General features: G+C 42.0%; 2 protein-coding genes across 2 annotated transcripts in view; both read right to left on the bottom strand.

Annotated features, from left to right (window-relative positions):
* Nucleotides 1-5191, bottom strand: part of LOC110530089 (serine/threonine-protein kinase N2) — a 47331-nt gene extending 42140 nt beyond the window's left edge. The window contains exon 1 of the mRNA XM_021612891.3: nt 4802-5191. Within this exon, the coding sequence (XP_021468566.1) occupies nt 4802-4822 (21 nt within the window). The 5' untranslated portion in view covers nt 4823-5191. The remainder of the gene's footprint in view (nt 1-4801) is intronic.
* A 5892-nt stretch (nt 5192-11083) lies between these two features.
* LOC110530088 (heparan sulfate 2-O-sulfotransferase 1) overlaps nt 11084-20966 on the bottom strand; it is a 32373-nt gene continuing 22490 nt past the window's right edge. Inside the window, exons 2-7 of the mRNA XM_021612889.3 lie at nt 15582-15826; nt 14948-15033; nt 14363-14501; nt 13965-14062; nt 13202-13359; nt 11084-12871 (exon numbers count right to left, since the gene is read on the bottom strand). Of these exons, the coding sequence (XP_021468564.2) occupies nt 12648-12871; nt 13202-13359; nt 13965-14062; nt 14363-14501; nt 14948-15033; nt 15582-15826 (950 nt within the window). The 3' untranslated portion in view covers nt 11084-12647. The remainder of the gene's footprint in view (nt 12872-13201; nt 13360-13964; nt 14063-14362; nt 14502-14947; nt 15034-15581; nt 15827-20966) is intronic.

The following is a 20966-nucleotide window of genomic DNA, read 5'->3' as shown; positions in this document are numbered from 1 at the left end:
TACTGTATGTGCAGATATGCACACCACGTCATTGCTCTCTCTCTGCTGTGTGCGCATCTTGCTAGCTGTCACTCAAATGGCGAGGGGCTGAGGCTCATTGCCTGAAACTCTAATTGCTTGGGGGCTGGCTCAAGTGGGGGAACATTTTGGGAAAATGGCACCGCACAGCTTCTAGAAAACATCTGCTTTCCAACTAGGGAATTCATGGCGAATTGAGGTAAGACAGCAATTCTGCTTATTGACTATATACAGTGCCTTGCGAAAGTATTCGGCCCCCTTGAACTTTGCGACCTTTTGCCACATTTCAGGCTTCAAACATAAAGATATAAAACTGTATTTTTTGTGAAGAATGAACAACAAGTGGGACACAATCATGAAGTGGAACGACATTTATTGGATATTTCAAACTTTTTTAACAAATCAAAAACGGAAAAATTGGGCGTGCAAAATTATTCAGCCCCCTTAAGTTAATACTTTGTAGCGCCACCTTTTGCTGCGATTACAGCTGTAAGTCGCTTGGGGTATGTCTCTATCAGTTTTGCACATCGAGAGACTGACATTTTTTTCCCATTCCTCCTTGCAAAACAGCTCGAGCTCAGTGAGGTTGGATGGAGAGCATTTGTGAACAGCAGTTTTCAGTTCTTTCCACAGATTCTCGATTGGATTCAGGTCTGGACTTTGACTTGGCCATACTAACACCTGGATATGTTTATTTTTGAACCATTCCATTGTAGATTTTGCTTTATGTTTTGGATCATTGTCTTGTTGGAAGACAAATCTCCGTCCCAGTCTCAGGTCTTTTGCAGACTCCATCAGGTTTTCTTCCAGAATGGTCCTGTATTTGGCTCCATCCATCTTCCCATCAATTTTAACCATCTTCCCTGTCCCTGCTGAAGAAAAGTAAGCCCAAACCATGATGCTGCCACCACCATGTTTGACAGTGGGGATGGTGTGTTCAGGGTGATGAGCTGTGTTGCTTTTACGCCAAACATAACGTTTTGCATTGTTGCCAAAAAGTTCAATTTTGGTTTCATCTGACCAGAGCACCTTCTTCCACATGTTTGGTGTGTCTCCCAGGTGGCTTGTGGCAAACTTTAAATGACACTTTTTATGGATATCTTTAAGAAATGGCTTTCTTCTTGCCACTCTTCCATAAAGGCCAGATTTGTGCAATATACGACTGATTGTTGTCCTATGGACAGAGTCTCCCACCTCAGCTGTAGATCTCTGCAGTTCATCCAGAGTGATCATGGGCCTCTTGGCTGCATCTCTGATCAGTCTTCTCCTTGTATGAGCTGAAAGTTTAGAGGGACGGCCAGGTCTTGGTAGATTTGCAGTGGTCTGATACTCCTTCCATTTCAATATTATCGCTTGCACAGTGCTCCTTGGGATGTTTAAAGCTTGGGAAATCTTTTTGTATCCAAATCCGGCTTTAAACTTCTTCACAACAGTATCTCGGACCTGCCTGGTGTGTTCCTTGTTCTTCATGATGCTCTCTGCGCTTTTAACGGACCTCTGAGACTATCACAGTGCAGGTGCATTTATACGGAGACTTGATTACACACAGGTGGATTGTATTTATCATCATTAGTCATTTAGGTCAACATTGGATCATTCAGAGATCCTCACTGAACTTCTGGAGAGAGTTTGCTGCACTGAAAGTGAAGGGGCTGAATAATTTTGCACGCCCAATTTTTCAGTTTTTGATTTGTTAAAAAAGTTTGAAATATCCAATAAATGTTGTTCCACTTCATGATTGTGTCCCACTTGTTGTTGATTCTTCACAAAAAAATACAGTTTTATATCTATATGTTTGAAGCCTGAAATGTGGCAAAAGGTCGCAAAGTTCAAGGGGGCCGAATACTTTCGCAAGGCACTGTACATATGAACTACACACTGACACATTAAGCCCAAAGCAGGAGGTTTAAAAAATAGGTACTTGTCATCAAGGTTCCGGTACATGTCTAACTGGATGTGTTGCTTTTACATCACAAGCCAAATTCTGCAGTGATACCTGGGAACAGTGCATGGTTTGCCTGTCTCTCTTGGCAGGATTACGACAAGACACAAACTACTGATGAGCAAGAGGTTGTGGGCCATAGTTTATTGGCAATAACACAACTTCGTCACTCCTACACATGCACTAGTTACAGTGCATTCGGAAAGTATTCAGACCCCTTGACTTTTTCCACATTTTGTTACGTTACAGCCTTATTCTAAAATTGATTCAATGGGGGGGGGGGGGTTCACCCTCATCATACAATAACCCATAATGACAAAGCAAAAACTGTTTTTGAAATTTTTGCAAATGTATAAAAAATAAATGAAATATCACATTTACATAAGTATTCAGACCCTTTACTCAGTACTTTATTGAAGAACCTTTGGCAGTGATTACATCCAAGAAGATTCGAGGCTATGACGCTACAAGCTTGGCACACCTGTATTTGGGAATATTTCTCCCATAGATCCTCAAGCTCTGTCAGGTTGGATTGGGAGCATTGCAGCACAGCTATTTTCAGGTCTCTTCGATTGGGTTCAAGTCCGGGCTCTGGCCGGGCCACTCAAGGACTTGTCCCGAAGCCACTCCTGTTTTGTCTTGGCTGTGTGCTTAGGGTTGTTGTCCTGTTGGAAGGTGAATCTTCGCCCCAGTCTGAGGTCCTGAGCGCTCTGGAGCAGGTTTTCATCAAGGATCTCTCTGTACATTGTTCCGTTCATCTTCGCCTTCGACTAGTCTCCCAGTACCTGCCGCTGAAAAACATCCCCACAGCACGATGCTGCCACCATGCTTCACCGTAGGGATGGCGCCAGGTTTCCTCCAAACGTGATACTTGGCATTCAGGCCAGAGTTCAATCTTGGTTTCATCAGACCAGAGAATATTGTTTCTCATGGTCTGAGAGTCCTTTAGGTGCCTTTTGGTAGAGTGTTAATGAGCCATTTGTACATTTTTCTCTCAGCTTTTGTTATTTTCTCTGGATTGGCGAGAGACCATTTCATTTGAGTGCTTTTATTGTCAATGTCATATGTTTGCTATCATTGGGCCACTATTGAACCCAAAGTGCCCCCAAATCCATTGTTTTGCTGCTGTAACTCATTAACTTGTTGCATTTCTCCAAACCAAGGGTGATGTTGAACATGTTTTATTCATGACAGATTCAACGCTGCAATTTTTTGGGGGGTACCCCTCCCCAGATCTGTGCCTCGACACAATCCTGTCCCAGAGCTCTATGGACAATTCCTTTGACTTCATGGATTGGTTTCTGCTCTGACATGCACTGTCAACTATGGGACCCTATATAGACAGGTGTGCCTTCCAAATCATGCCCAATCAATTGAATTTACAGGTGGTTCACAGGTGGACTCCAATCAAGTTGTAGAAACATTTCAAGGATGATCAAAGGAAACAGGATGGACCTGAGCTCAATTTAGAGTATTATAGCAAAGCATCTGAATATTTATGTAAATAAAGGAATATTTATATAAAATAAATTGCTTTGTCATTATGGGGTATTTTGTGTAGATTGATTATTATATATTTTTCATTATATATATTTTTTTTTTGAATAAGGCTGTAACGACAAAATGTGGAAAAAGTCAAGGGGTCTGAATACCTTTCCGAATAGACTATTTTGTTTAGTGGCCGATAGCAGCATAATTAACTTGAGAAACCCAAGAGCCTTCCACTCACTGTCCAAACAATCTCAGCCGTCACCCATTTAAGAATACGAGTCTTGTGAAATCATGTCTGCAAAGATTAGTCTGCATTCATGGGTGCTGCTGGGCGGGTACAAATAAGGTTCCAAACAGTGTACCAGCTTCAATCTAATTATAGAAACCGCAAACAAAGACAACATTTTCACAGGTTAATGTCCTCAAATGTAAATGTTTAGGAGAGAGTTAAGTTATGTTTGGTACCATACAAAGCTACTAAATTGCATGGTCAGATAACATCATTATTGTTCAAGGCTACATTGTTGTTTGATGGACAAGTATACATTTTTTTCGATACAAATTGGCAGATGACAGGTGACGTCACCCCAGTGACAGCAGTGGTGACCACAACCTTTCTTCTGACTAATTTGTTACAGTTCAGAGGCGAAAAATAGATTGAAACATGAAACATAAATGATTTTCAGTCAGCCACCTGTGAGGTTTCTAACTGTTGCATTGTATGATTAGCTACAAATTCAAGCATGTTTAAGGGAATGATTAGCTAACATTGAGGATTTGCATGCCTATACTTGAAACATTATTTTCAACGACGTTAAATCTAGGCTCCAACCAAGTAAAACATGTTTCTTTTAATAGACACCTTTGAGCTTTACCACGCGCCCAATTGACTCAAGTGTCACTGTTTACAAAAGAGTTTAAAATGGAACATTACTTTTACCGTCTCGGTTTAAAATGGGATATGAAATGGAAAATGTTCTCCCAATTCGTTCTAAACAATTTTGTTTACCAAAATGTAAAAAAACAAACATTTTACTATCATAATATATTTAAAATTTATTTTAGGACATTTCAATAATCTACAGCAGATGAATTCAGTAGTTCAGATGTTGCGTGTTCAAGTGCACAATAATGCAAAACTGGATTTTTTTTCCCCTTCTAATTGTTTTCCAGGCCTCAATCCATAATTCCCAGTCCTTCGGGAAAGGGTGGATAAATCCCTCAGAAATGTATCAAACTCAAGATTTGAACCTACTGCGAATGTTCGATAGAATAAAGTTAGTCTACTAAATTGGAAACCGCGCATTACAACTTTACGCCTTTATTGTAACAGTTGTCAACTTTTCCTACCTGCACGGAATCGGCGGCCATCTTGGCTTTCGACTTTTGAATCAAACTCTACGGAGAGAGGGGAGGTGGAACTCCAAAAACAGCCTTGTTTTGAGTTTCCCTCTCGTGCGACAAAAATAACTTATTCGGTGACCAAACCATCCGTCATCTTGGAAATACTTGACTTTCCATGCCTTTCTTTGAATCCTTGTGTCTTTTTTCGCTTAGGCCAAGGCACGAAAAGTTGTTCTATAGTCCACATAAGTGAAGCAGCACCATAAATCTGTCCCACTGCTTTGGGAGAGAGCAGCGGTGGTTTGTGTGGAAATACATCAGCGTCCGCCCATAGGAGCTATGCACTCACTCAACCCATAGCCCACTCTCGCGGCCAGATTATAGTCACACTCTCTCACGTGATCATACATTTCACATACAGACGAACCCCGCAATTTTTTTACGGAATAGTTTGACAATTCTAGCACTAGGTTAAAACGATTAAGATTATGAGCAGGAGGTTATACTATGTATAGTAGCTGAAAATAGTGAAGGAAACTTCAATGACATCATCTTCCTAATTTATTATAGGATACCAAATATAAAAAGCGGCAGTAGTGTAGTGATAGCCTACAGGGGTTCACAAACTTTTTAACTCAGGGCCCCCCTATTTCTATTGGCACAAGCACTGTTCGTGATACAAGCTGTTCACACCCCTCTTGTTGGTGGAGATCATTTTGCAGGTTTAAAGTTTATTTCCTGCAATTCTACACATTTTGTCATGGGGCCCAAAGAAAATGTAGCAGTTTTAAATAAAATGTTCTTGCAATCCTATACATTTTGCCATGTCTAATGTGTATTCATGTGATATTTGAGTGACAAAAAAATGACAACAATATCTATGGGCTAAAAAAAAACTACATGAAAGCGTTAGCTGATCTGAATATTTCTGACAGGTAACCAACATGACAAGATTAACTGATGATGCTCTACCCAATTTCGAAATGGCACCTTATGCATTCTACTATTACAGCTTTTACGAGTAAGTATAAAGCCGGAATGAGTTCCTTTAAAAAATTGATATCAATTTTTTTGTGGGGGTGGAGACCCCCCCCCCCCCCCCCCCACCCACCCCCCCCCCCACCCCACCCCGATCCCATGCAGTTTGGGAATCACTGGCGTAATACATTGTAATAGTACAGTAGTAGTAGTGGCAGAGAATAACTATCATGATTGTAACCAAATCTGTCCAGTTGCTGCCGCCAATCTAAAATAGCTGTCAACTGACTGCACTTGATACCAATGGCACCACGCTGTCCATGTGCAGGCAGGCCTTCCACAGATATGGCCCCAACAAGATAAAGAATCAAGTCATGTCCATTATACAATAGATGTCTGTGTGTTAAGTTCTGGACATGTGCGCCCTGTTCAATAATATCCGTCACAACCTGTGAGACACTGGGATGTTGGTCTGGCCCCAGTGTATTATATAAGGCTGTGCTGAACTCTACCTATCACTTAGGTGAGACGTCATGCATAGACGTCAATGGAATGTGGGAGAGTGTTCCATAGTGTGTGCCCATTACCCAAAATAAACTTTTCTGAACACAGCCCTAAGCTTCTTCAATCCAACAATACTACAGTAGTTAATTGGTTTGGTGTGGTAATAGGTTGGTTTCAAGTGTTGGGTAGTAACTAAACTCAGCAAAAAAAGAAACGTCCCTTTTTCAGGACCCTGTCTTTCAAAGATAATTCCTAAAAATTCAAATAACTTCACAGATCTTCATTGTAAAGAGTTTAAACACTGTTTCCCATGCTTGTTCAATGAACCATAAACAATTAATTAACATGCAGCTGTGGAATGGTCGTTAAGACACTAACAGCTTACAGACGGTAGGCAATTAAGGTAACAGTTATGAAAACTTAGGACACTAAAGAGGCCTTTCTACGGACTCTGAAAAACACCACAAGAAAGATGCCCAGGGTCCCTGCTCATCTGCGTGAATGTGACTTAGGCATGCTGCAAGGAGGCATGAGGACTGCAGATGTGGCCAGGGCAATACATTGCAATGGCTGTACTGTGAGACGCCTAAGACAGTGTTACAGGGAGGCAGGATGGACAGCTGATCCTCCTCGCAGTGGCAGACCACGTGTAACAACACCTGCACAGGATCGGTACATCCGAACATCACACTTGTGGGACAGGTAGAGGATGGCAACAACAACTGCCTGAGTTACACCAGGAACGCACAGTCCCTCCATCAGTGCTCAGACTGTCCGCAATAGGCTGAGAGAGGCTGGACTGAGGGCTTGTAGACCTGTTGTAAGGCAAGTCCTCACCAGACCCACCGTCGTTGGACCAGACAGGACTGGCAAAATGTGCTCTTCACTAACGAGTCGTGGTTTTGTCTCACCAGGGGTGATGGTCGGATTCACGTTTATCTTCGAAGGAATGAGCATTACACCGAGGCCTGTACTCTAGAGTGGGATCGATTTGGAGGTGGAAGGTCCGTCATGGTCTGGGGCGGTGTGTCACAGCATCATCGGACTGAGTTTGTTATCAATGCAGGCAAACTCAACGCTGTGCTTTACAGGGAAGACATCCTCCTCCCTCATATGGTACCCTTCCTGCAGGCTCATCCTGACATGACCCTCCAGCATGACAATGCCACCAGCTATACTGCTCGTTCTGTGTGTAATTTTCTGCAAGGCAGGAATGTCAGTGTTCTGCCATGGTCAGCGAAGAGCCCGCATCTCAATCCCATTGAGCACGTTGGATCGGCGGGTGAGGGCATTTCCCCCCAGAAATGTCTGGGAACTTGCAGGTGCTTTGTAGGGAGAGTGGGGTAACATCTCCCAGCAAGAACTGGCAAATCTGGTGCAGTCCATGAGGAGGAGATGCACTGCAGTACTTAATGCAGCTGGTGGCCACACCAGATACCGACTGTTACTTTTGATTTTGATCCCCCCTTTGTTCAGGGACATATTATTCAATTTCTGTTAGTCACATGTCTGTGGAACTTGTTCAGTTCATGTCTCAGTTGTTGAATCTTATGTTAATACAAATAATTACACGTTAAGTTTGGTGAAAATAAACACAGTTGATAGTGAGGGGATGTTTATTTTCTTGCTGAGTTTACATATATTTTGAGTAATTTAACTACATCAAATCTTGGTAGTGTTTTCAGTAGTTAATTACTTGTTTTGCCATGTAGCGGTGTAGCTAACTACTGGAACTACACATTAGGCAACTTTTTTTGCAAAAGTAAAATAAAATATGGGTGAAGTAGGCAATAATGATTTATTTCCGGCTTCACACCTCCGTAATTCTCACTTGAAACATTGTTTTTGTGTTTAACAGGCTAAATTCACTGTTAACATTTGACCCCAGAGTGATCTGTCTTGCAATTTGTAGTCTGTGAGATTTCAGATTTCATTTTTCACAAAGTAGTTTGGATGTAGTGAACTACTCTTTCAAAGTAACTTTATTTACGTAAACTATATATATATTAAGGGTAGCAGTTAGTGTAGCTTAACTTCTTCCAGTGTAATGTAATTGGTAGCTCGGTAAACTATATTTTAAGAGTAGCTTCCCCAACACTTTTGGTTTCCTGCTTCTGTACCGTCACCAGTGCATAAGAAAGTTGTTACACTATATAGCCTTCATTACAGGTCCTGGATCAGTTTGGTCATTTTACAGATTAAGAGATCCAATCTCATGAAGTAGGTCTCAGATCAGTCTGGGAGGGCTTGGACAGAGGGCCAGGGAAACCCTTTTTATAGGGTCACAGTGACAAGTCCAGGACGTTGTTGTAGGCTAGCTATCTAATGACAGGATTAATAGGAGATTGGTTCAGTAACTGATGACGAGCATGAGATTCCCTAGGCCTGGCTGGGTAAAGCTTGGTGAGACACCGATTCAACAGTGTGCACCAGGCAGCCCTGGGACTGTGACTTACCCTTTTCTTCGAACAGAGAAGTTGATGTGTACTTGTTGCCATTCTTTTCCTCAGTTTGGAAACCCCTCATGTCATTTGGTCTCAATCTGCTTTTTCAGGAAGAGGTTTCACCTAGCCTGATCCATGTCTTTTAATTGGCTGCTCCATGACACACACACACACACACACACACACACACACACATCACCACGGACTGGATAATGTCACCCATAGATGTCTCCACTCCAGGCGGGTGAAGACACAAATTAGCCAATGAGCTCCCTCTATAGTACAGAGAGAACAGCAGCCAACAATTTCAGTGTCGATCAATGTACTAACAAATAATTACATAAAAAGCATGCAGTAATGGGCAATTCATTTTTTTTTTAGACGACAACAAGAACATGGGAATGACAAAATGATAACAAAAACATGGTGAGGTTAACAATCCAACAGGTACTACACAGAGAGAGAGAACCTGTCTTTGCAGTGATTTGGGTTGGTTAGGGAGGAAGGGAAAATAGGCTGAGTGACCAAAACTAGAGGAGTAGCCTCTGTATAACATAGACCTTAAAGGGGCACTTCACCACTTGAACCTCACATTCATTATACAGTATATACAGTTGAAGTCGGAAGATTACATACACCTTAGCCAAATACATTTAAACTCAGTTTTACACAATTCCTGACTTGACTTTTCAAAATTCCCTGTCTTAGGTCAGTTAGGATCACCACTTTATTTTAAGACTGAAATGTCAGAATAATAGTAGAGAATTATTTATTTCAGCTTTTATTTCTTTCATCAAATTCCCAGTGGGTCAGAAGTTTACATACACTCAATTAGTATTTCGTAGCATTGCCGTTAAATTGTTTAACTTGGGTCAAACGTTTTGGTCATCCTTCCACAAGCTTGCCACAATAAGTTGGGTGAATTTTGGCCCATTCCTCCTGACAGAGCTGGTGTAACTGAGTCAGGTTGGTAGGACTCCTTGCTCGCACATGCTTTTTCAGTTCTGCCCACACATTTTCTATAGGATTGAGGTCAGGGCTTTTTTGATGCCCACTCCAATACCTCGACTTTGTTGCCCTTAAGCCATTTTGCCACAACTTTGGAAGAATGCTTGGGGTCATTGTCCATTTGGAAGACCCATTTGCAACCAAGCTTTAAACTTCCAGACTGATGTCTTAAGATGTTGCTTCAATATATCCACATCATTTTCCTACCTCATGATGCCATCTATTTTGTGAAGTGCACCAGTCCCTCCTGCAGCAAAGTACCCCACAACATGATGCCGCCACCCCCGTGCTTCATTGTTGGGATGGTGTTCTTCGGCTTACAAGCCTCCCCCTTTTTCCTCCAAACGTAACAATGGTCATTATGGGCAAACAGTTACATTTCTGTTTCATCAGACCAGAGGACATTTCTCCAAAAAAGTATGATCTTTGTCCCCATGTGCAGTTGCAAACCATAATCTGGCTTTTTTATGACGGTTTTGGAGCAGTGGCTTCTTCCTTGCTGAGGGGCCTTTCAGGTTATGTCGATATAGGACTCGTTTTACTGTGGATTTAGATACTTTTGTACCGGTTTACTCAAGCATCTTCACAAGGTCCTTTGCTGTTGTTCTGGGATTGATTTGCACTTTTCGCACCAAAGTATGTTCATCTCTAGGAGACAGAATGCGTCTCCTTCCTGAGCGATATGACGGCTGCGTTGTCCCATGGTGTTTATACTTGCGTACTGGTGTTTATACTTGCGTACTACTGTTTGTACAGATGAATTTGGTAGCTTCAGACGTTTGGAAATTTCTCCCAAGGATGAACCAGACTTGTGGAGGTCTACAATTTCTTTTCTAAGGCCTTGGCTGATTTCTTTTGATTTTCAAATGATGTCAAGCAAAGAGGCACTGAGTTTGAAGGTAGGCCTTGAAATAAATCCACAGGTACACCTCCAATTGCCTCAGATGATGTCAATTAGCCTATTAGAAGCTTCTAAAGCCATGACATAATTTTCAGAAATTTTCCAAGCTGTTTAAAAGCACAGTCAACTTAGCGTATGTAAACTTCTGATCCACTGGAATTGTGATACAGTGAATTATAAGTGAAATAATCTGTAAACAATTGTTGGAGAATTACTTGTGTCATGCACAAAGTAGATGTCCTAACCAACTTGCCAAAACTATAGTTTGTTAACAAGAAATTTGTGGAGTGGTTGAAAAACACATTTTAATGACTCCAACCTAAGTGTATGTAAACTTCCGACTTCAACTGTATGCCATTTAGCTGATGCTTTTATCCAGAGTTCTTATTCACCACACCAGTGTCTGTGAAATCAGCATGTTTCTACAAAAAGATGACAGAGAATGACTCCTGATGATGTCACATGGTGAAGTGCCCCTTTAATAACGTGAGAACACAAGCTATGTTTAGTTTTGTACTGCCTGCCTACCATCCCAACATCACAATTTACCTCAGGAGATTCAATCTCTCTTTTATAATCCACTGTGGGAAAAAAAAAAACTTTTATTTTTTGTACTTCTGCTGTCTCAAAGTCTGGGCTAAGGCTTGATTAATTAACGGCTGTTCTAGTGCTCCGGCACTGCAGTCACTGTGGCTGGGCTGAGTTACAGAGATGATCTGATCAGTGTCTTTATTAGTAGGCCATCAATAGAAGAACAGGAACTGGCATTAGCAGCACCAGCAGTTAGCAGTGTACGCATGGGTTAGGTAAAGTTAGTCTTACATGATAACCATAGAAACATAAATGACAATGGATTGCAATCTATGATCCTAAGGGGAATATAAAATAAAAAATGAAAATAATCTGTGATTAAAAATAAAAAAAATCTGTCATAAAATAAAAAATAGTCAATGTCACCCTTTGTTTGGAGAAATGCAACAAGTCAATGAGTTTACAGCAGCAAAACAATGGATTTGGGGGCACTTTGGGTTCAATAGTGGCCCAATGATAGAAAACATATGATATATTGACAATAAAAGCACTCAAATGAAATGGTCTCTTGCCAATCTAGAGAAAATAACAAAAGCTGAGAGAAAAATGTACAAATGGCTCGCTCATTAACCAAATCTGAAGTCCTCTTAAAATAAAATAACCGTTTGAGCTAGATGTATTGAAATTAGTAATATGTACAGCAGCTGAATTGTCTTCTTCCATAGTTTAATTACATCATGTGTAAACACTTCACATTCCACCTAGCAATAATCCAACTGGGTCAAAGAGTCTGAAAACAAGTAAATAAGTACAGTATAAAACACTGAATAGTAGTACCACAGTCGTGAACAGGGTGTATCAGTCACCCAAGTCTATGGAGGCCACAGAATTTTGATTTTGTAAAAACGTCTTCAATTCATATAGATAAACTCCAAGATAACATTGTAGTCGACTTTTAATTTTAGACGGTTACATCATTTGAACACGTACAAAGTGGGACGACAATGTTCCCATAGACGATGACAGTAAAGTAGAATGAAAATACAAATAAAATGCAAACAAACAGAACAAGCCAATAAAAACCTGCCCTCTGGACGGAAAATACAAATCATGTGACCAGAAGTAAACGGACATGGCCAGCTGCCAAGTAGACTCATCTCCTGCCATGTGTCTGTCAAGCAAATCACTCCTGTGAACTTTCACCTGGAAGGAGAAAGGTAGTCCTGGAACTTAGATGCTGGTGGGAACATGCCCTATTGGCACTCTCGCACCAGGAAGAGGCAGCTTCCTGGTTCTGTCGGCTACTATGGAGGCGGAGGAGTCAGTGAAGCGGGCGACATTCAGAAACTGCTAACAACGTCTAACACAGACAGTTCCACAGATCCACTGATGATCTTAGGTTTTCCTCCTCTCCTCTGTCCTCTCCCCAGTGTGTGTGACTACGGCATGAAGCCTCGAGGAATGGTCCATCTTTCATGTGCACTAGTTAGTTTTTGGGGTAGATCTTCTCGTAGAAGAAGTTCTGAGCCAGCAGGTAGAGTTCCCCGTCCTTCTCCCGGACGGCGTGAGCCCGGACAAACTGGAACTGCTCCAGGGCAAACTCGTAGAACTCGTTTTCCATCTTCCAGATGGCGGACTGCTGCAGCTTGGCGCTGGATTCCTTGGTGGGCGGCTTCTTTTCACTTGTCTTCCTCAGGTGGGATTTCTTCCCTGTTGGGTAAGGGGCATATCGTTTTTAGTTAAAGATGGTATGTAGAAATTGTCTAATATAATGAGCTGTTAGAGCTGTGAAAAAAGTGAGAATTGGTCTCTCACAGAGCAGCAACAAGTGAAAATGTGGTTTTGTTTATACACTTAAAATCACCTCTCCTGTGACAAAAAGGTACATCTACTGTACGTGCTTCAAAAGCAGGTACGTCAACATTTTTTTTTAAAAGCTGGAAATAGTCTTAAATCAATCTCACTTTTGCGATTATTAGTCCTGAATAAAGTCCTATTCTAAAACGTCCTCTCAGTAGGAAGTAGGCATTGGTAGCGTACCCGTTTTGTAGAGCTCGGTGGCGCCCCTGAAGAAGCGCGGCAGCGCCGCCTCAAGCATCATCACAAAGTCCTCCAGCTCCTCAGTAACCCCCACCAGCAGGTACTCATTGACCAGGTTATACTTGGCCTGCTCCAAGGCCCAGTGGCTGCCCACGTTCCTATGGGGGGGGAAAGATTGATTGACTGTCTATAAAATGTATTTAGACAGCCCTTTTTAGCACCGGCTGTACCTGAGATGTTCAGATTTACGTATAGGATGATTTCACGTTGGATACATTGGCAGCTCCGAGCTGAATTGCAGTACACAGCACGAGTATGGGAAAACAAATACAAAACATCAATAAACTGCGTTTACAATCAAGCAAATGGGCTAGTCTCGCATTCTCGACATGGGGCAGAAAGAGAGGGGGGTAAATGATACAGATCACAAGAGAGGAAAAGCGTGCAATAGTATGTATTTATTTATTTTACCTTTACTTAACTAGGCAAGTCAGTTAAGAACAAATTCTTATTTTCAATGACGGCCTAGGAACAGTGGGTTAACTGCCTGTTCAGGGGCAGAATGACACATTTGTACCATGTCAGCTCGGGGGTTTGAACTTGCAACCTTCCGGTTACTAGTCCAACACTCTAACCACTAGGCCACCCTGGCAGGTATAATGGAGGTTAAAGGGGTTCAACTGTCCATATCCCAGCCCATTAAAGAAATGTGTTATAGGTTAAGAATGCAGGGTATGGATGTCACGTAAGGAGGGGTACATACCAGCATTCGGAGTAGTGACCACAGAAAAAGGGGATCTGCAGCCACAGCTTTTCCGGGGCGCAGTCGGAGCCACCCGCCGACACGCACTCATCAAAGGTCTGAATCACATCAACGAAAAATGTAATGTACCATTACCTATGGAAGCGTGTTTTACAGTTCAAATACATTGTATATATTACTGCTAATAAATAAAATAATTCTAAGTGGAACCTTAAAGACGGAATCCGCATTAGGCGGAAACAGTCCTACTGTCCGCCCCAGCACCTTTGTTATCGTTTTTGTTTTGTGGACGAAGTGGAGGGGAGGTGCATCGAGCAGTAGGCAGGGGGGCAAAAAAACAATGGCAGTAGATATTCCGCTGTTCTCCCGCGCACGCAAAGATGTACTGTGGGACTGACCTTCTTATCCCCCTGTTTCCGGCGCCGCAGGCCGGGCCGGTAGTCGTCCCCAAAACGCAGGAAGTAGTAGTAGGACACCAGGCGCTCGATGGGGTCGCGGATCACATTGATGTAGACGGGCTTCTTCTTTACTCCAAACCTGCGTCAAAACAGAGAGCTCGTGTTAGAATACAATTGTATCGTGATGTCCGACCCGAATATTACACATATATTGTCTAAGATGACCTATGAACAGACAATGTCTTAATATCGCGGGCCTGTTCAATAAGAGATGGTGTTGTCATGTATAAGGACTTCCGTCGAGCATAGAGATGCTAGAAATTGCATGTCTAAAATGACCTATGAACACGTCACAAGTTGCAAAATCTAGGCCCTGTTCAATAGGACAGTGTTGCCTTCAATTTGCCATTACGACAGCCCTTTTCGTATGATTTAAAGCCGCATCCCTTCGATAGAACCCAACTCTTATCTGTGACGGTCTGAATGTTGCGCAATAGTGATGTGGTATTCTATAAGGCCACAAGGGGGAGACTGCATCAAAAGTCTATCTGGTAGGATGTGTGCTGTAGTGTGAGGGGTTCTCACTTTGTGAAGTCCAAGAAGGAGACGTGGCCGTGGTAGAACGCCGGCTTCATCTCCCCCCACTCTGTCACGTTCTTCACAAACCGCACCTGAGCAGGTGGACAACGGCAATTAATACATGACATGTGCCTATGTGCCTATCCCCCTCCTCAATCTCTCCCTCCCTCGCTTCCACTCTCCCCTCGCATTCACTCTTGCCGATTTTTTAAAGTGACACCAGCTGCCACTCGTCGCCCACTGTTTACATGCTGCCAGAATTATAATGTAGCAATGTTTTGATCTCTGGAAGAGTGAGAGAGGTATAGAGTCACTCTATAGCTCTCTCTCTCACTCTTCCACAGAGGTCAAAGCATTGCTACATTCAAATTCTGGCAGCATGTAAACAGTGGGCGACGAGTGGCAGCTGGTGTCACTTTAAATAGAAAAAAATCGGCGTATGGCCTCATTGCAACGGTTGGAATGGATCATGGAAGAAACCATGTGTGTGGAGCCTTTATATTCATTCCATTCCAGCCATTACAAAGAGCTACTCCTCTGAGCTCTCCCTCCATCAGCATCCACTATGTAATATTTTCCTCCAATCAGCTACATATAGAGGGACGTTAAACCCTTGACCCTTCTGACCTCACTCGCTCACCTGGTCCTGCATGGACATGACCGGGTTGTTCTTGGTGGTGTTGATGTGCAGCACGTGGTAACGGTTCTTGCCACACAGGTCGTAGGCGATGTTGGTGAAGGAGGTGCTGGCCGTCTTGGGCACGCGGTTGTAGATGACCACCACGTCCTCACTGCCGGCCGCCGAGGGGGCCTCCCGCTCCCGCAGGCCTTCCTGCGTGTGCCTCTCCTCGATCTCGTGCACTTCGTGCCTGGCGATGGCCCGCTCTGCCCAGAAGAAGAGGAGTTAAAGGGTTAGTCCCCCATATTATAGACTATTTTTTTACTTAAAAAAAATGTAGACTCTTCGATTTCATTTAACACCCAATTGTATATGCTCCTATAAAACGTCACGTTGGTGCCCATGGGTCATTTCACAAGGAAATGACCAGTAGCAAAATATATATATATATATATACACAGTGCCTTGCGAAAGTATTCGGCCCCCTTGAACTTTGCGACCTTTTGCCACATTTCAGGCTTCAAACATAAAGATATAAAACTGTATTTTTTTGTGAAGAATCAACAACAAGTGGGACACAATCATGAAGTGGAACGACATTTATTGGATATTTCAAACTTTTTTAACAAATCAAAAACTGAAAAATTGGGCGTGCAAAATTATTCAGCCCCCTTAAGTTAAAACTTTGTAGCGCCACCTTTTGCTGCGATTACAGCTGTAAGTCGCTTGGGGTATGTCTATCAGTTTTGCACATCGAGAGACTGACATTTTTTCCCATTCCTCCTTGCAAAACAGCTCGAGCTCAGTGAGGTTGGATGGAGAGCATTTGTGAACAGCAGTTTTCAGTTCTTTCCACAGATTCTCGATTGGATTCAGGTCTGGACTTTGACTTGGCCATTCTAACACCTGGATATGTTTATTTTTGAACCATTCCATTGTAGATTTTGCTTTATGTTTTGGATCATTGTCTTGTTGGAAGACAAATCTCCGTCCCAGTCTCAGGTCTTTTGCAGACTCCATCAGGTTTTCTTCCAGAATGGTCCTGTATTTGGCTCCATCCATCTTCCCATCAATTTTAACCATCTTCCCTGTCCCTGCTGAAGAAAAGCAGGCCCAAACCATGATGCTGCCACCACCATGTTTGACAGTGGGGATGGTGTGTTCAGCTGTGTTGCTTTTATGCCAAACATAACGCTTTGCATTGTTGCCAAAAAGTTCAATTTTGGTTTCATCTGACCAGAGCACCTTCTTCCACATGTTTGGAGTGTCTCCCAGGTGGCTTGTGGCAAACTTTAAACAACACTTTTTATGGATATCTTTAAGAAATGGCTTTCTTCTTGCCACTCTTCCATAAAGGCCAGATTTGTGCAATATACGACTGATTGTTGTCCTATGGACAGAGTCTCCCACCTCAGCTGTAGATCTCTGCAGTTCATCCAGAGTGATCATGGGCCTCTTGGCTGCATCTCTGATCAGTCTTCTCCTTGTATGAGCTGAAAGTTTAGAGGGACGGCCAGGTCTTGGTAGATTTGCAGTGGTCTGATACTCCTTCCATTTCAATATTATTGCTTGCACAGTGCTCCTTGGGATGTTTAAAGCTTGGGAAATCTTTTTGTATCCAAATCCGGCTTTAAACTTCTTCACAACAGTATCTCGGACCTGCCTGGCGTGTTCCTTGTTCTTCATGATGCTCTCTGCGCTTTTAACGGACCTCTGAGACTATCACAGTGCAGGTGCATTTATACGGAGACTTGATTACACACAGGTGGATTGTATTTATCATCATTAGTCATTTAGGTCAACATTGGATCATTCAGAGATCCTCACTGAACTTCTGGAGAGAGTTTGCTGCACTGAAAGTAAAGGGGCTGAATAATTTTGCACGCCCAATTTTTCAGTTTTTGATTTGTTAAAAAAGTTTGAAATATCCAATAAATGTTGTTCCACTTCATGATTGTGTCCCACTTGTTGTTGATTCTTCACAAAAAAATACAGTTTTATATGTTTATGTTTGAAGCCTGAAATGTGGCAAAAGGTTGCAAAGTTCAAGGGGGCCGAATACTTTCGCAAGGCACTGTGTGTGTGTGTATATATATATGTGTGTATATATATATATATATATATATATATATATATATATATATATATATATATAAATACACTTTCTATTTAGGTAAACTATCCCTTTAAAAAGGGACTTCAGCACCTACTATAAAAACAATTGTGTGACTAAAACAAAAATAGGCTTCTGTGTCAAATCAGTCTCAGATTGACTGGTGGTGACAATGGCTCAGATCTGTACTGGAACACAAAAAAAACACTCCAGCACCTAATACTCGTGGGAACGCAGAGCCAAGTCGAGCCCAGGTCATGCCTATCCATGTAGACACGCTGGCACCTGGTAGAGGGGAAATTAAGATGTAATCTGTGATCACTCTGCTTCCCCCGCTGCCATTCCCACATACACCCCCCCTTCCCAGGCATCTGCTTATATCCCACTGATCAAAGCTAGCGCTAACCAACCGCGCTAACAACTGGTGCTAGCCACGATACTGGGCTGTGACAGGTGGCTGTCTATGGTCGTCTGTCATCATGACCATCGATAAACATGGTCATGAGTAACACCCAAAATAGCTAAGTGACACACACACCCCCCCACCTAAAGCACATAGCCATAAAAGAGCTGTTATCGGACCGTTACAATTTCATAAATCAGGGCCCGTATCCACAATAGGAGTGCTGATCTAAGATCAGTTTAGCCTTGTGTATCAAAATGTATGTGATTATATGGACAGTTGGGTAGCTGATCCTAGATCAGCACTCTCACTCGGAGATGCTATGTGTGCGGATTTGAACCCAGAGCTCTAGGCCTAGAACAGGGGTCAACAAAAAGCAGCCCGCGGGCCAAAACCATCCAGTGTGACATTTTTGGGACCTCCAAAGTTGTCAATTTATTTTATAATTTTTTGGGGAGGGGTAAAAGCACAGGAATTATCAGGAATTCAACCCCAACCGAAAAATAAAATGACAGTGCCTTCAGAAACTATTCATACCCCTTGACTTATTCCACATTGTGTGTTACAGCCTAAATTCAAAATGTATTTGATTTTCTCACCCACCTGTACACAATACCCCATAATGACAACGTGAAAACATGGTTTAGACATTTTTGCAATTTTATTGAAAATGCAGAAATATATAAGTATTCCCACCAGTCAATTCATGTTAGAGTCACCTTGGGTAGCAATTACAGCTGTCTTTCTGGGTAAGAGCTTTGCACACCTGGATTGTGCAATATTTGCACATTATAATTTGTCAATTATTTAAGTGCTGTGAAGTTGGTTGTTGATCCTTGCTAGACAGCCATTTTCAAGCCTTACCATATATTTTCAAGACGATTTAAGTCAAAATTTAACTAGGCGACTGAGGAACATTCAATGTTGTCTTGGTAAGCAACTCCAGTGCATATTTGGCCTTGTGTTTAAGGTTATTGTCCTGCTGAAAAGTCAATTCATCTCCCAGTGTCTGTTGGAAAGCAGACTGAACCAGGTTTCGCTCTAGGATTTTGCCTGTGCTTAGCTCCATTCTGTTAATTTTTGTATCCTGAAAAACTCCCAAGTCCTTGCCGATGACAAGCATACCCATAACATGACGCAGCCACCACCATGCTTGAAAATACAAAAGAGTAGTACTCAGTGATGTGTTGGATTTGCTCCAAACATAATGCTTTGTATTCAGGTCATGAAGCTCATTTCTTGGAGTTTTACTTTAGTGCATTATTGCAAACAGGATGCATGTTTGGGTATTTTTAAACAATACTGTACAGGCTGCCTTCTTTTTGCTCTGTCAACTCTGTTTGTTTTATGGAGTAACTACAATGTGGTTGATACATCCTCAGTTTTCTGTAACGGTTGTAAAGTCACCATTGACCTCGTGGTGAAATCCCAGAGTGGTTTCCTTCCTCTCTGGCAGTGAAGTTAGTCATCCTTCCTATCTTTGTAGTGACTGGGAGTATTGATACACCATTCAAAGTGTAATTATTAACTCCACCATGCTCAAAGGGATAGTCAATGTCACATTTTTTACCAATAGGTGCCCTTCTTTGTGAGGCATTGAAAAAAAACTCTGTTCTTTGTGGTTGAATCTGTTTGAAATGTACTGCTCAACTCAGGGATATGTATGTGTGGGGTACAGAGGTTGTTATTCAATTTTTTGTTGTTAAAAATCACTATTATTGCGTGAGTCCATGCAACTTATGACACATTTTTACTCCCAAACTTATATAGGCTTACCATAACAAAGGGGTTGAATATTTGACTGAAGATACTGTTCATTTGTAATTATACTGTACAAAAACAAAAAGCAACCATTTCAATGATTTTACTGACAGTTACAGTTCATATAAAAAGGAAATCAGTCAATTGAAATTAAGTCATTAGGCCCTAATCTATGGATTTTACATGACTGGGCTTAAGCCCACCCATTGGGGAGCCAGAATTAGTTTTTCCAAACAAAAGGGCTTTATTACAGACAAACACTCTTCAGTTTCATCAGCTGTCCGTCCGGGTGGCTGGTCTCCTGATCCCGCAGGTGAAGAAGCCGTATGTGGATGTCCTGGGCTGGCATGGTTACACGTGGTCTTTGGTTGTGAGGCTGGTTGGACGTACTGTCAAATTCTCTAAAAACGACATTGGAGACAATTTCTCTACAATAAACTAACATTAAATTCTCTGGCAACAACTCTGGTGGGCATTCTTGCAGTCAGCATGCCAACTGCACGCTCCCTCAAAACATCTGTGGCATTGTGTTTCGTGACAAAATCGCACATTTTAGTGGCTTTTTATTGTGCCCAGCACAAGTTGCACCTGTGTAATGCTCATGCTGTTTAATCAGCTTCTTGATATGCCACACCAGTCAGGGGGATGGATTATCTTGGCACGGGAGAAATGCTCAATAACAGGGATATAAAACAAATTTGTGCACAAAATGAGAGAAATAAGATTTGTGCGTGTGGTACATTTCTGGGATCTTCTATTTCAGCTCTTGAAACCAAACACTTCACATGTTGCGTTTATATTCTTGTTCAGTATAATTGGAGAAAAATTGTAAAAACATAATTACACTTTGACATTATGGGTATTGTGTGTAGGCCAGTGGCAACCTCATTTTAATCACGCTGTAACACAACAAAAATGTGGCAAAAGCCAAGGGGTGCGAACACTCTCTGACGGCACTGTATGTGATCGTGTCACAATGTAATCAAAAGCATGAAATGATTGTTATTTTCAAAACACAATTTATTTTTGGGCTTAGTTGTGATCAATTTGCAGTGTGCACATTTTTCAAATTATGTTCGGCTCACCCGCCGCTCTGAATAAAAATGGTCCACCGGCTGAATCTAAATCT

This window comes from Oncorhynchus mykiss, chromosome 8 (genome assembly GCF_057628025.1).
Source record: "Oncorhynchus mykiss isolate SJ-2025 chromosome 8, ASM5762802v1, whole genome shotgun sequence".
In the NCBI taxonomy this organism is placed as follows: Eukaryota; Metazoa; Chordata; class Actinopteri; order Salmoniformes; family Salmonidae; genus Oncorhynchus; species Oncorhynchus mykiss.
The sequence above is the reverse complement of the archived record's forward strand: the minus strand, read 5'-3'. Positions and strand labels throughout refer to the sequence as shown.